The 14074-nt window shown below is 35.3% G+C and overlaps 1 protein-coding gene and 1 long non-coding RNA gene across 4 annotated transcripts in view; one reads left to right on the plus strand and one right to left on the minus strand.

The window, feature by feature from the left end:
* The window catches only part of LOC129280306 (transcription initiation factor TFIID subunit 2-like), a 47848-nt gene that overhangs the window by 12716 nt on the left and 21058 nt on the right, over window positions 1–14074 (minus strand). For all 3 annotated transcript variants that reach the window (XR_010296190.1, XM_064111825.1, XM_064111824.1), the window contains exons 17-20: window positions 12054–12173; window positions 10250–10390; window positions 3955–4065; window positions 836–946 (exon numbers count right to left, since the gene is read on the minus strand). Coding sequence is in view for 2 of the 3 variants with exons in the window: in XM_064111825.1 (XP_063967895.1) it covers window positions 836–946; window positions 3955–4065; window positions 10250–10390; window positions 12054–12173 (483 nt within the window). In the remaining variant the exon portion in view is untranslated. The remainder of the gene's footprint in view (window positions 1–835; window positions 947–3954; window positions 4066–10249; window positions 10391–12053; window positions 12174–14074) is intronic.
* LOC129262309 (uncharacterized) lies at window positions 5262–9731 on the plus strand. Its single transcript, XR_010296191.1, has 4 exons — window positions 5262–5352; window positions 7047–7213; window positions 7986–8098; window positions 9036–9731. It is a non-coding gene; the product is annotated as an uncharacterized LOC129262309 (long non-coding RNA).

Here is a 14074-nt window from a genome sequence, read left to right on the forward strand (position 1 = left end):
CTTTTGCGTAAATCTATTATACATGTAAATCCAGGAGGAAGAAAAACCACAAGACAGAGTCAGTATCTAGGCATGTAATGACAACATTCAGAGCGATAAAACAAAGATACATAATCATGCAAATAATGAGCATCATTGGCCAACTTCAAATGAGTTCACCACTGCCAATGTATAATAATAATAATAATCATCACAACTCTCTAATGCCCTTTTTGTCTCCTTGTTTCTAGTGTTGCTGTTGCATGTCTATGGTCTATATTATGTTTGTTCCACTTTATATGTTTGTCATTTTGCCTCCGACGAAGATTCTGCTATGATTGAAAGCTTAGGCCCCTTTTGACTCTCTAATAATAATAAGAATAAATGTTAAAACACTTATTTGCACTCAAAAGTGTCATAATTAAGGTCAAAAGCATAATGGCATAATTTGAAATGAAAATCTGAATAATTATGACTTTTTCTTAATAGTTGGCAGCTCTGTACCATCCTAGATCTAGATTTGGTACAGTTACATGAATATTATGAACTTATGAAATCTAAGCTGGAAAACAATCACACTGAAGATGACCAGCACAGATAAGCACATGTGGGACAGTGTATTATTATCGCTTGGAAAAAGACCCATCATACATGTATTGGTGAAATGTCGTGCTTATTTTCCATATTTCTCAGCAATTACAAGTTTTTCCAGAATCCTTTAGCACATATTTTTATTCATGCATACAATCACTTGGGTGATCATTTTAGTGGATTCTGTATGACTTCATTATGAAATCGTTACCACAACTGGCATTTACCTTTAGACTAGACTTCAGAACAAAATGCACTGACATACCTTTGTTTCAGGGGAGAGGTTTTCTACACTGGTATTGACCATGGCCACGGCAGGAGTGATGGTATTAGACAGAGCGTCAATCAGACCAGCTCGGTAGTAACAGTCAGAGAACTGAAAAAATTCATACAGAACAAAAAAAGTGACAAAAGTTATCAGAGCATGAAGGAGATAAGCATAAGGAGATGAATCTGAATCAGTCCAGTGGCATAGCTCAACAAAATTACTTCAATCAGTATGAGTAACCAAATATTAGTTACAAACGTCAATTTTCTCAACTTATACATAGTGATTCTTATGATCATTTCCATAGTTTTTCCTTTATTACAACAAAGGTAGGCCTCCCTCAAGGAAGTGTTTCTGTTCCCTTTTTTGTTTGGCATTAATAACAGCGATTGTACGACAGAGGATGAGTCATGTGCTATCAAGAAATACACATGTGACACTGGGAACAATCCATTATTGAATAAAGTAAAACTAATGACATGATCAGAGTTTAGAAATCAGAAGACTTTGTATGAAGACGAGATTATTGACGTTTGAATACAATTACAATTGTTTAGGTGTTCACATTGGTTGAAGTATTTATCAGAAACAGCAAAATTGGGGTATCCAATTTATCACTAAGGGTTGATCGTCGTGCCTAAAGATGTGCGTAGCTTATTTTTTTTTTTTTTTTGCAGGAGTTTCTGCATTTTATTCATAAATCAATGATAAATTAACATGTTCACATAATTGAATGAATACAATTTAAATGTGACAATTAAAGAGATACATTGTAAATAATACAGAAAAGACTGATAATTAAATCATACCTAAGCATGTGATAAAGTTCGGTAAAATACAGGGGCCAGCTATTATAAGCACAGAGGTGCTTGAAGCAATAGCAGCCAGGAGAGGGGGCTACATGAAAACCATCATAAATCATATTTGATAAATTGATCGTCACGAAATATAAGATTAAAAAATATATATATATTGGTAGAAAAAAATGGTAAAAAGAAGTGCAAGTGTGTGCATGTGGGTGAGTGCAGGTGAATCAAATTAGGTATACTTAGAAATAAGAAATTTTTTCAACGAAGCTTTAAACGAATAGAGAGATGTACATTGTTTAATATTCTGTGGCAATGCATTCCAAATATCTGGGCCATGGTGGCGTATTGTCTTATGAGCGAGTAATATTCTTGGGTTGGTTAAGTGAAGATCTATTGAATGTCGTGTTGGATATTTGTGAATGTCTTTGTTGTAAACAAAAAAATTGCGAAATGGAATCGGGATAATATTGGATGAAAATTTAAACATAAATATGGCCGTTTGATAAATGTTAATATCTTCAATTTTCAATGTCTTTAAGTTGTGAAATATTGGATCAGTATGTGCAATGAAATGTGAATGAGTACATATGCGGAGTGCTTTCTTTTGGAGACGGAAAATTGTTTCTATTTTTACCTTACTACTATACCCCCATACTAAGTTGCAGTAAGATAAGTGGGATAAAACGAACGAATTATAAAGCATAAATAATGATTTTTTGGAGAGATGATATTTTAATCTAAACAAAATTCCTATTCCTCTGGATGCCATCATGCAAATATTGTGAATGTGACTGTTCCACGTTAAATTTGAGTCAATCCATACACCTAAAAATTTGGTTTCTTGTTTTTCAATGATAGGTATGTCATCTATGTATATATTAAGGAACATGTGTTTAGTTTGAATGTGTTTAAAATACATAAAATTTGTTTTGCTTATATTTAGGGAGAGTTTATTAGCTTTAAACCATTTTGATAATTTCTTTAATTCGAAATTAAGTGTCGGGACGAGTATATTTAAGTCTTTGTGGGAATAAAAGACATTTGTATCGTCTGCAAATAAAACGTAAGTTAATTCTCGAGATGCATTTACAATATCATTCATATAAATAAAAAATAGCAATGGACCTAAAATCGATCCTTGTGGTACTCCACAATTCATTGTACAAATATTGGATGTTTTTGATTTGAAAGAAACATAATGGCGTCGATTACTTAAGTAATCTTTGAACCAAGTGAAAACCACCCCCCTGATTCCATATCTCTTTAATTTACAAAGTAAAATGCGGTGATCCATTGTATCGAATGCTTTCGATAGATCCATAAAAATCCCAACAGTGTGTTCTTTTTTAGAGAGAGAATCAGATATTTTGTCGAATAATTGTAAAATAGCATAATCGGTTGAATGATTCTCTCTAAAACCATATTGATTTGGAATTAATATATTATTATTGTTAAAAAAAGAATACAATCGCTTGTAAACTATTTTTTCAAGAATTTTAGAGATACTTGGTAATAAAGATATTGGTCGGTAGTTGGAAGTAAGACATGGATCATCTTTCTTATATATTGGTATTATTTTTGCAATCTTAAGTGGATCGGGAACAATGCCATGATACAGAGAAAGGTTAAAAATATGCATGAGCGGTGAAGCTATAAAGTGAATTATTTGTTTTAATAAATAGACACTTATTCCATCATGCCCTGAAGATTTAGTCGGTTTCAAAAACCTAACAATTTCTAAGATCTCATGAGTATTAGTCGGATTAAAAAATAAAGAATTTTCCGGAAAATCGTTTAAGTACTCAGAAAAGTCATTATCATTAGATACTATTTTTGAAGCTAAATTTGGACCGATATTATTGAAGAAATTATTAAAGGCATTAGCAACATCACTTGGGTTTCGCAAGTGTTGACCATTTTCTACGAAATTAATGTTATCATAGCTTTCTTTTTTCTTACCTAATATCTCATTTACAGATTTCCATAATGAATTTTTATTATCTTTGTTATTTTCAATTTTATCAGAAAAGTAAGATTTGCGAGCTAGGCGGATAACTGAAGTTATGGACGACCCACTGGAGTGAGGCTGTTTGCTATCACTTATATTGATATCTAATTCTCGCTAGCTGTAATACCACAAAAAGTCAATCTACATGAATAATGTATATTAAATCATCCTTAATCATGAAATCTCAAACAATTTTCATATTTCATGTACATGTTTACATGCTGTTTTCTGCCACTTAGGCCAGCAATAAGAAAACATAGACATAATGCAAGTAAACATGAGTTCATACATTTCCTCACCTTATTTTTGGCATTGTCATTATACTTGATGAGATCAACCAAGAACGCTAAGCTTTCTCTCGGACACATGGTATGGATGTTCCGTATCAGACCGATGGCTTTCGGTATGGCCTGCAAAAAAATACAAGTATATAATTTCAAGTATCATTATAGGTCAAAACACATCATGTGACATTCAACTTTTTTCATGTATCCCACTACCATGCAAAAATGCATGCATCAAAATTTTTCAAAAATTAAAGAAATATAATTTAAGTCAATAATGAATCCAAAGCACGGGGAGAATAGGTATAATTAATCAATAGAACCATAAGTGAGATCTCAAGAAAATTGTAATGTTTGTTTAAATGAGGTTGGTAATTACTTTGAAGTAGAAAAACTGTGATAAACGCATGCTATTGAGTACACTGTTTTCAAACAAACTCTCAGGATTAATGTGAATAGGTGACGTCACAGTAAGGGCACAACTTATTGCCCTTATTTCCAGTCCTGATTCTCCAGTCCTATGGATCCGGATCGACACTGAGATGACCCTTCTGAGGGAGGTCATCTTCGACCAGCCTGACTACCAGTGGCAGTGTCAGCTCAGATATGAGATACACTGTTAAAATAACAGATTTTCAATAACGGTTAAAGGCTACTGAAATCCTTCTTTCTGATTGGCTGATGGTAAGTTTGTTATAGAATTATGAAATGCCAAAAGTAATTCTCGCCATCGACAATAACCAGAAGTTCCAGGATGCAGCTCACACCGTTTATTTGTGTGACCAGGGGCCTGTTGCATAAAACCTTTTACCTGAGAAAACTCTGGTAAAAACTGAAAACTAAGGTTAGTCTGATTTCTGCCATTGACTTTAACACACGGCAAAAACTCCAGTAAAAACAACCTGAGTTTTCTCAGGTAAAAAGTTTTATGCAACAGGCCCCAGGTAACTTCCCCTAGCTTGAAGGTATGAAAAGTATACAGCAAGAGGGATAACACAAGTAGCAACTTTTCTGACGATTCCTTCTCAAAATGTGAAGAGACTGAGAACGCTGTGTGAAAGCAGATGCAACTAGACTTGCGCTAGCTACGGTACGAGTAGACCTGGGGGGTGTTTCATCAATATTTTCGTCCGACAACTGTCAGCGCTGACTAAAATTGTCAGCGCTGACAATTTAGTCAGCGCTGACAAAAATTCGTTTCATCAAACTCTCGGAGCTCCTCTGACTATTGTCAGAGAATTTTTATTTTACAAATCGTCTTGAACGAGGTTCGCTGACTAATTAGGCCACGCCCACTCCCAAAGTCGTGAAAAAAAGGTAAAATTGATTGATGTTTTCGCCACGACGATTCGAAATGAAACGAAGAAATGAGAAGAAGCGAAGGTCCTCGTAGAGGTGAATGAGGATTTTACCGTAAGTAAAACCCTTCAAAATGTCGTTCATATTGTATGTAAGGTGATTGAATTATTCGTTGTGCGTGATTATCAAATGAATTACAAGAAAAGAGGATCTTCTGGCAGGACCCCTGTCGATACGATCGGTGAACTTGACAGTACAAAATCCAGTCTAGTCCCATACCCGTGTTTCTGTGTCTGTAGAACTATCTCAGGTCCAAACTAACGACACGGCTCACGGCTGTCACGTTTTTATGATCCGCACATGGCTGCAATGTTATAAATTTTGCAAAGAGAATTCTTTATATTGTTCTACCTTTATGTCATTCTATGTTGCAAATCATATTTTTTCATTTCCTTTGCCTTTGGTTTTGTAATAATTTTGTTGCTCGGTGTAGTCGGAGATTGGCTTGATCACCAGGCAAACCAGCGTGTGCAATTGTAAATGTACACATATCCAATGGGGCCATCCTAATTCTGTGTTACAGAAATTGGAATTGAACAGGAGCTAAATCACATGGTAATAGTGTGAGTGGTAAATTTGTAAAGTGGATGTTCTCAACTATTAATGTAGGCTTAGCCTTAGCAAGTCACAAGTCGAATGAAGTGAAGGCTCTCGACAGCTGTCGAGGATTCGGGCGGGGGGGGGGGGGGTGATGCGATTGTGGCAGAGGTGCGTTCACACCCAATAAAAATTAAAATCTAGATATAAAAAAATTATTAGATCTAAGTTTTAAATAGTGCAACCGGCCCGTGGCCGTACTGGTATAGCTTATAGGCCTACCGCCTAGATCTATCTTAAATTATCTTTGACTTTGCGCACCCAAGTGAAATGAGCCATTTCATAGCTCCCTTTAAAAAAAAATATTGATCGTCCAATTTGGGGGAGACGAAATAATGCTCTTCATTTGTGTGCGATTATGAAGTTTGTTTGGCTTTTATTTTTCTAAGTCAATTTTTTAGACAAATTACTATTTAGCATGAATCTGCAATAGCATCGGTGTTATTGGGGTAAATAAATTAAATTATTGTTGATAATGTCTCTTAATCTATTTTTTGAAAAATACTGTCGTACCACATAAAGTTAGAGTCTAGTCATACCTAACCTTAAATAGCATGTAAAGGTTAAAGGTCTCTTCATTAGAAAAAAATATAGGAGAATATGGAATGGATCTCATCAATCCCAAGTATTTTTCTGCCTTGAATCTCATATTAAAGTTCCATTGAACAAAGGTCACAGTCCAGAAATAGTTGACAGTTTGATGGTTTGATGGGGATGCAATTTGCTGCAGTTATGAATTAGGAGCCTATTCATATTTTTTATTAATTTGATTGTGGCTTTTAACCAGCAAGGTATCCAAGTGCTATTGAGTTAGAAAAAAACTTTTATTTTTATTTTTTAATTAAAAAAAAAAATTATTGAAAAAGCTGTTTTACTATTTTGTATGGTTAATGTGTTAATTACCGTCTTGTTTATAATCAAGTGAAAATTATATGAATTAACAAGGATAAATTGTTGACCGATTGTTGGTAAATTCTATAAATTTCAGGATAATAAAAGAAGAAAAATGATTGGTATATTCGATCATTCCCCTTTATGAAATGTCAACAATATTCATTGAAAGTGCAGTATTTTTCAATGATCACTGTAAATCTACATATTTTCTTTGCTACATGTATAACAATGTGATATTATTAATATTTTAATTTCAGACTATGGACATTTGAACAGTATGCAGAAGAAGACGGATCTGGAACTAGAAAGCAAGGCTCTGACTGGTCTACTACAGCAAGGAATGTGCCAGCGGCCAATTTGATGAACATGTGACAGAAGATTTGGCAATGGGTGAAGAAATACTGAGATTGAAATGCAACCACAGGTAACATGTAGACTAGTAAAATGCGATAATGATTAAAAAATAATGAAGGATATTGTTTTGGTTGCAGAATGTAAAATCATAAAAACCCACATCAATGACAATGAAATCGGACTGTGACCGGATTTTCTATTTAAAGTCAGTTTGAAATGCAAACATTACATAAGCATGAAAGACATAATAGATTCAATATATTTTGCATGTTAGCTGCAGGGTCAGCAGAATGGTTTTGAAAGTGAGGGGGCTGAGCCGAAAGGGGGGGGGGGGGGCTGACCAATGCAAAAAATCATAAGCAGATGGTCAATTTTACATTTTTGTACATGGTTTTGGAAAACAGTGCGGGGGCTGAAAAATATGAAATGACCATCTGGTTACGATTTTTTGCATGGTCAGCCCGTTCACTGTAAAAACCGTTCCGCTGACCCTGCAGCTAACATGCACCCCCCCCCCCCCGCCGGTTTCCGGAGCCCCTGCTCTCACCCCTCAATCCATTTAGCACTACTTGCTCATGTGTATGTACATACAAGCTACATTGTGAGGAATAATTTCACTTTTTAAGTTTCTCAGCCAGAGCATATGTCATTTTTACTATTGTTTGTATTTTTTATTAACATAATAAAAACTTGAACCCTTTATTTACCCCCTTCTATATGAAACCTGGTAATCAAAAGATGTTTTATTTCCTGTTTTTAGACATGTACATATACATGTGAGAAGAAATACCAGATTATGGCAAATATTTTAATTAGTTATTTCAATACTATTTTTCCTTCAGGTGGAGGCTTCAACCAAACTTTTCAGACAGACATGAGATACAAAGTTACACAAGTATAAATGGTTGAAGGTTTAGGAGAGCCAGACAAGAAGGCAGGAAATGTGATGTCACTTGTAAGTTAAAACACTCTTAATTATGACTGCCTCACTTTGGCGAAGAAAGTAAAGTCACATTAAAAAAAATATTAAATTACTGGTACTGCTCTCTTCTTTATTTGTTCTACTCAAATATTTGAAAACAATGACATCTATAAGTGCTTAGATGCTTAATTGATTAATGGTGATATTTATTGGACAGTTGTAAAACAACCAATATCAATCAATGCTAGATGGTGTGACTTGCTTTCTATTGCCAAAGTAGTAAATGAATGTTCCATTGTTCTGCATTCCTATTAGACCCCCCCCCCCCGCCCCATCACCATCTGCTTTGTATGGGAGTAACACTGGAAGATTACCCCCCCAAAAAAAAAAAAAAAAAAAAAAAAATTATATCTCTTGTAGGCCTGTATAAATTTAATGCCTACAAAAGCAGTCATGAAACCTCATTAATTCAAATGATCTTGGTAGGGGGGGGGGTGCCTCAGGATCTTGCCTGTTGATTGTGCACTCGCTTCAGAAATCATGCTGCTGTTCCTGATGTTGTTTTTTTTTAAATTTAATATGATAACATGACTCTTGCATGAAATCAGCATTTGGCTCAAGAAATAAAGACCAAATGTGATAATTTTGGATTTTGACTCCCTTTCTTTTGTAAACCAATGAGAAAAACCCAAGTCATTAAAATCAATTGTGTATAAAAAAAGAGGAAATTTTAATCATTTTCTTATGCATTTCTTTGTTATTAACTTTTTTGTTTTCATTGTTTAATAAGGCTTTGGTGACAATATTTTAACCATTTAGAACTTAAAGTTCTTATTTCAAACATTAGAAATAAAAAAATGTTTTAACAATGATAATTAAATTAAGAATAAATGACTGATATCAATAATGATGGAAATTGATATCTTTATTAATAAAATATCACATGCTCTATAAATTAAATCCATTTCAGTTACTTCCATGAACATGGACAGCAGCAGGAGCAACAACAGCATCAGCAGCTGAAACTACAACTGCAGTAAGAGATGCAACAACCACACCGACAACATCAACAGCAGCAGGAGCTCCAACAATCATGCAGGGAACATCGGGCGCAACATAAATAACTTCATCAAGAGATGCAACAACCACAGTGGTAAACATCAACAGCAGTAGCAACAACGACAGTAGAAACAAAGCAAACAGCAAGGATTCTAACAAGCAATCATACAAGCAACAACACAAGCGACAACATCAATAGATGCCTCAGGAGATGCAACAGCCACACTCGTAAACAGCAGCAGTAGCAGCGATGACAACAGCAACCACACAGGCACCACCTTGAGCAACATCAGTAGCAAAAATAACTAATTGCACCAGGAGATGCAACAACCACACCCACAACACCAAGAGCAGCAAAAACAAACAGCAATTCCAGCAATCACGATGACAACAGCAGCAGCAACACCAACAACACTAATGAACATTGAAAAAACTTGTACAAAAGTCAATGAGGTCGCATTTTTCAGACATTATCAGACATTATTGATTAAAAAATGCACAATGATTTATTTGGGTTAAAGAAAATTATGTTTGAAAAAATGTGTACATTTGAAGATGTTTCCTATGTATTGATTGATATAATATAGTTTTAAAGATGAAAATATTATTCTTGAAATGTCTACTTTTTATTTGTCATTGACTAAAAATAAATACATTTTCTATGAATTTTCTCAATGAAATGAAAAATAAGCAATTTATTAAAATGTTACATTCAAAATCAACTGAAATTGATCGATTTTAGCTGCAAAGGCCCTCAAAAGGCTGATTAGTCGGTGAAAATAAGTTTTGTCGGTAGGTGAAGGCCACCGACAAAATTAGTCGGTGGTTTCCAATAATTTGTCGGAGAAAATCACCGACAAATTTTCATGAAATGGAATTTAGTCGGTGATGGCAAAATTGTCGGTGAAAATGAAATTAGTCGGTGAAAATCACATTTAGTCGGAGAAAACCACCGACTAATTGTTTGATGAAACGCCCCCCAGAAGTTGTTGGGTCATACATCAATGAAGAAGAAGAAGAGGAATTTCTAGTTCAATGCACAAAGTGAATGACAATTTCATGCTGTGCACTACAACCGAGAACTTTGGTTATTGGCGATAGAGAGAAATAGATATCAAAATCTACCTTCTGGATGAGGTAGGTCCTAAAGTCCATGAAGTTGTTCCGCCTGACGATGTCCTCTGAAGAGAAAGAACTGAAGAGTTTCTTGAACATGGCGATGAGGGCGGTGTGACCACTGAATGTTTCAGCAAGCTCGTTGGATACCTGGAAGGAAAAAGATCAATTTTGATGAACTCCTTGCACACCAATTTTTGTAATCTTTATTAGCATTTTCTGATGCATAGCATTGACAAAGTTTGCCTTTCAGGAGAAATAAAGCCATTAACCCTATCTAGGCCGGGGGGGGGGGGGGGCCTCCGAGGTCCCCCCTCAACGAGTCGCGTGATATTTTCGCCGCGCAAATTTTTTGACCGCGCTGCTCACTGACTTTTTACTTTCAAGTCTTGCGCAACTTTTGAGACCAATTTTGCATCACCCGGGTACGCAGTTCCGAAATTATGCAACGTTATGTAAGTGCATGTCAGACCAAAAATTGCTCAAAAACGTGATTTCGTGTACAAAGTCAATGTAAATTTGTGTTTTCAACCAAAAATCATAAATGTATGATTATTTTTAGCTTTGCTGGTCTAAATGTATGTATTTTATGCTGTTTATGATCTTTGAAGAGTCCCCAACGAAATTCATTGAAAAAACAATAAAAAACAATTTTTTTCATGTAAACTTGCTAAGAACACCACAAAGAGTTTCTATGCCAAAAATTTGAACATTTGGAGCTTTATCTATCGAGTTAGAGGAAAAAGTATAATTTCACATACTAATTACACATAAATTAGCATAATTACTTAATAACGATTCGCATGAAATAAATTACTATACAGTTTTGTAGATTATATCCCAGACAACCTGCGTGCCAATTTTCGGTGCGATCGCGCGGTCGACGGCCAAGATCTCAACCTTCCGGCCATATGAACTCCCAAAATACCCCGGCCTAGATAGGGTTCAGGTTTACTCCAAGTTCACAGCAGGGTAGACAATTCCAATGGGGGGGGGGGGAACACTTCATGAAAGAATCAGTTGGTGGTTTCAGAAGACCAACTGTTACAATCTACTGAAATCCCAGCATCAGTGATAATCCATATACTTTATGAAACTCTCTCAAGAGGTTACATTACAACATTCATTGGGACCTATCATTATGAAAATAAAAAGAAGAAGAATAATAAATGTTAACACACTTATTTGCACTCAAAAGTGTCATAATTAAGGTCAAAAGCATAATGGCATAATTTGAAATGAAAATCTGAATAATTATGACTTTTGCTTAATAGTTTGCAGCTCTGTATCATCCTAGATCTAGATGTGGTACAGTTACATGGAGATTATGAAATCTAAGCTGGAAAACAATCACACCGAAGATGACCAACACAGATAAGCACATGTGGGACAGTGTATTATTATTAAGGAGCTTTCGATTGTCTGCGACTGCAACGTAGTCCTAGTTCACCGGAAGTGGTGACACCGCTCGTTCAGTATCACGTTCGTACATTTATTTCTTCGTCTCAAAGTCGGTTTGTGAAAACAGTTCCAAAATGTTTCCTGATAATATCACAGGGGCCCGTTGCATAAAACTTTTTACCTGAGAAAACTCAGGTTGTTTTTATCAGAGTTTTTGCCGTGTGTTAAAGTCAATGGCAGAAATCAGACTAACCTTACTTTTCAGTTTTTACCAGAGTTTTCTCAGGTAAAAAGTTTTATGCAACAGGCCCCAGGTGTTTCATAAAGTCATTTCTCAGAGGATCTCACTGACCCTTATTACAAGCTACTGAAATACTTCCATCTGATTGGCAAAGATAACACCTACACGTACCTGTGCATAGCAGAAAGCCGCCTGTATTCTGACCTTGTAGTAACACCCAGACTGGAGTATGATATCACTCAATGCACTATTAGTATCCAAGCTGGCAAACTTCTTTAGATAATCTACAGCCTACAGGAGAATGATTGGTCACATTAAAATATGATAGGAGTTTATAAAAGCAAGGATAATAGCAACCAGAAAATAGCACGAATGCTAGTCAAGTCTGGTCCCTTCTAGTCTAGATAGATAGAAACATGTTTCTTTACTTGTTAGTTAAGAATGAACAATCGTGAGTCTACTAAATATACTCTGTAATATATATAAACAATGACTACATAACAATTTAACAAAAGTTAACAGTATTTACAAAGGAAAAATATCTAGATGATAACAAAAATACCGTATAGATGATAACAAAATTCATTTTTCCAACAGATGTTCAACAACAGCTTTACGAAAGCTTGATCTTGATGGTTTCTTTCTGATTTTGATTGGTAGCTCATTCCAAGAAGTTGTGCCTACATAAGATAAACACTCCTTTCCCAAGCTTGTCCTAACCTTTGGTACATACAGATTCTCATCTTCCTTTTGCCTTGTATCTATGTTGAATTAGTGAACAATATTGTAGCAGTAAATGTGGAAAATTTTTATTAATTAGATCATACACTGTACATACAAGTGGAACGCCTCTGGCAGTCTCGCCTGCATGCATTACGCGATCTGATATACCAGCAGTGCTGACTTTGAAAACAGCTATTAAATAATTACTCATAAACGAATACACTCATATGATAATAAAATACTATGTCCATTTACCCAACATGACCTTTGACCATGATCATTGATTGGTGGTGATTTTTTTACCTGATTGCTAAGAAAGCATGAATGCTTGTAAGCAAGCAACCATGTGACCTCAGACATGTGCAAAACACCACCATAACCCTTATGTCTATGTTTCATGAACTACATGTGTAGATCCATAAACTTTCTAAGTTATGATGCCAATTCAACAAATATCCCCAACATTATCAAAGTTCGTTGATCCTAAATGACCTTTGATTTCGGTCATGTGACCTGAAACACACACAAAATATTTAGGGATACATGGTTACTTTTATGTCCCAAATATCTATGAACTAGATCTATAAACTTTTAAAGTTATGATGATAATTCCACAAATACCCCCATAATTATCAAAGTTCGTTGACCCTAAATGACCTTTGACCTTGGTCATGTGACCTGAAAATCGCACAGGATTTTCAGGGTTACATAATTGCTCTTATGTCCAAGTTTCATCAACTAGATCCATAAAATTTCAAAGTTATGATGACGATTCCACAAATACCCCCAACATGGTCAAAGTTCATTGACCCTAAGTGACCTTTGACCTTGGTCATGTGACCTGAAACTTAAACAGGATCTTCAATGATACACTATCACCCTTATGTCCAAGTTTCATGAACTAGGTCCATATACTTCCGAAGTTATGACGACATTTCAAAAACTTAACCTTGGTTAAGATTTCAATATTGATTCCCCTAACATGGTCTAAGTTCATTGACCCTAAATGACCTTTGACCTTTGACCTTGGTCATGTGACCTGAAACTCAGGCAGGATGTTCAGTAATACTTGATTAACCTTATGTCCAAGTTTCATGAACTAGGTCCATATACTTCCGAAGTTATGACGACATTTCAAAAACTTAACCTTGGTTAAGATTTCAATATTGATTCCCCTAACATGGTCCAAGTTCATTGACCCTAAATGACCTTTGACCTTGGTCATGTGACCTGAAACTCAGGCAGGATGTTCAGTAATACTTGATTAACCTTATGTCCAAGTTTCATGAACTAGGTCCATATACTTTCTAAGTTATGATGTCATTTCAAAAACTTAACCTTGGTTTAGATTTCAATGTTGACGACACCGCCGCCGCTATGCAGGCGAGACAAAAACTACAAATAGATAATCAATACAGTTGGAAATAATAGTCTGAGCAGAGTCTTTCCCAACAGGATCTTGTACACTT

Source organism: Lytechinus pictus, chromosome 17 (genome assembly GCF_037042905.1).
Source record: "Lytechinus pictus isolate F3 Inbred chromosome 17, Lp3.0, whole genome shotgun sequence".
Taxonomy (NCBI): domain Eukaryota; kingdom Metazoa; phylum Echinodermata; class Echinoidea; order Temnopleuroida; family Toxopneustidae; genus Lytechinus; species Lytechinus pictus.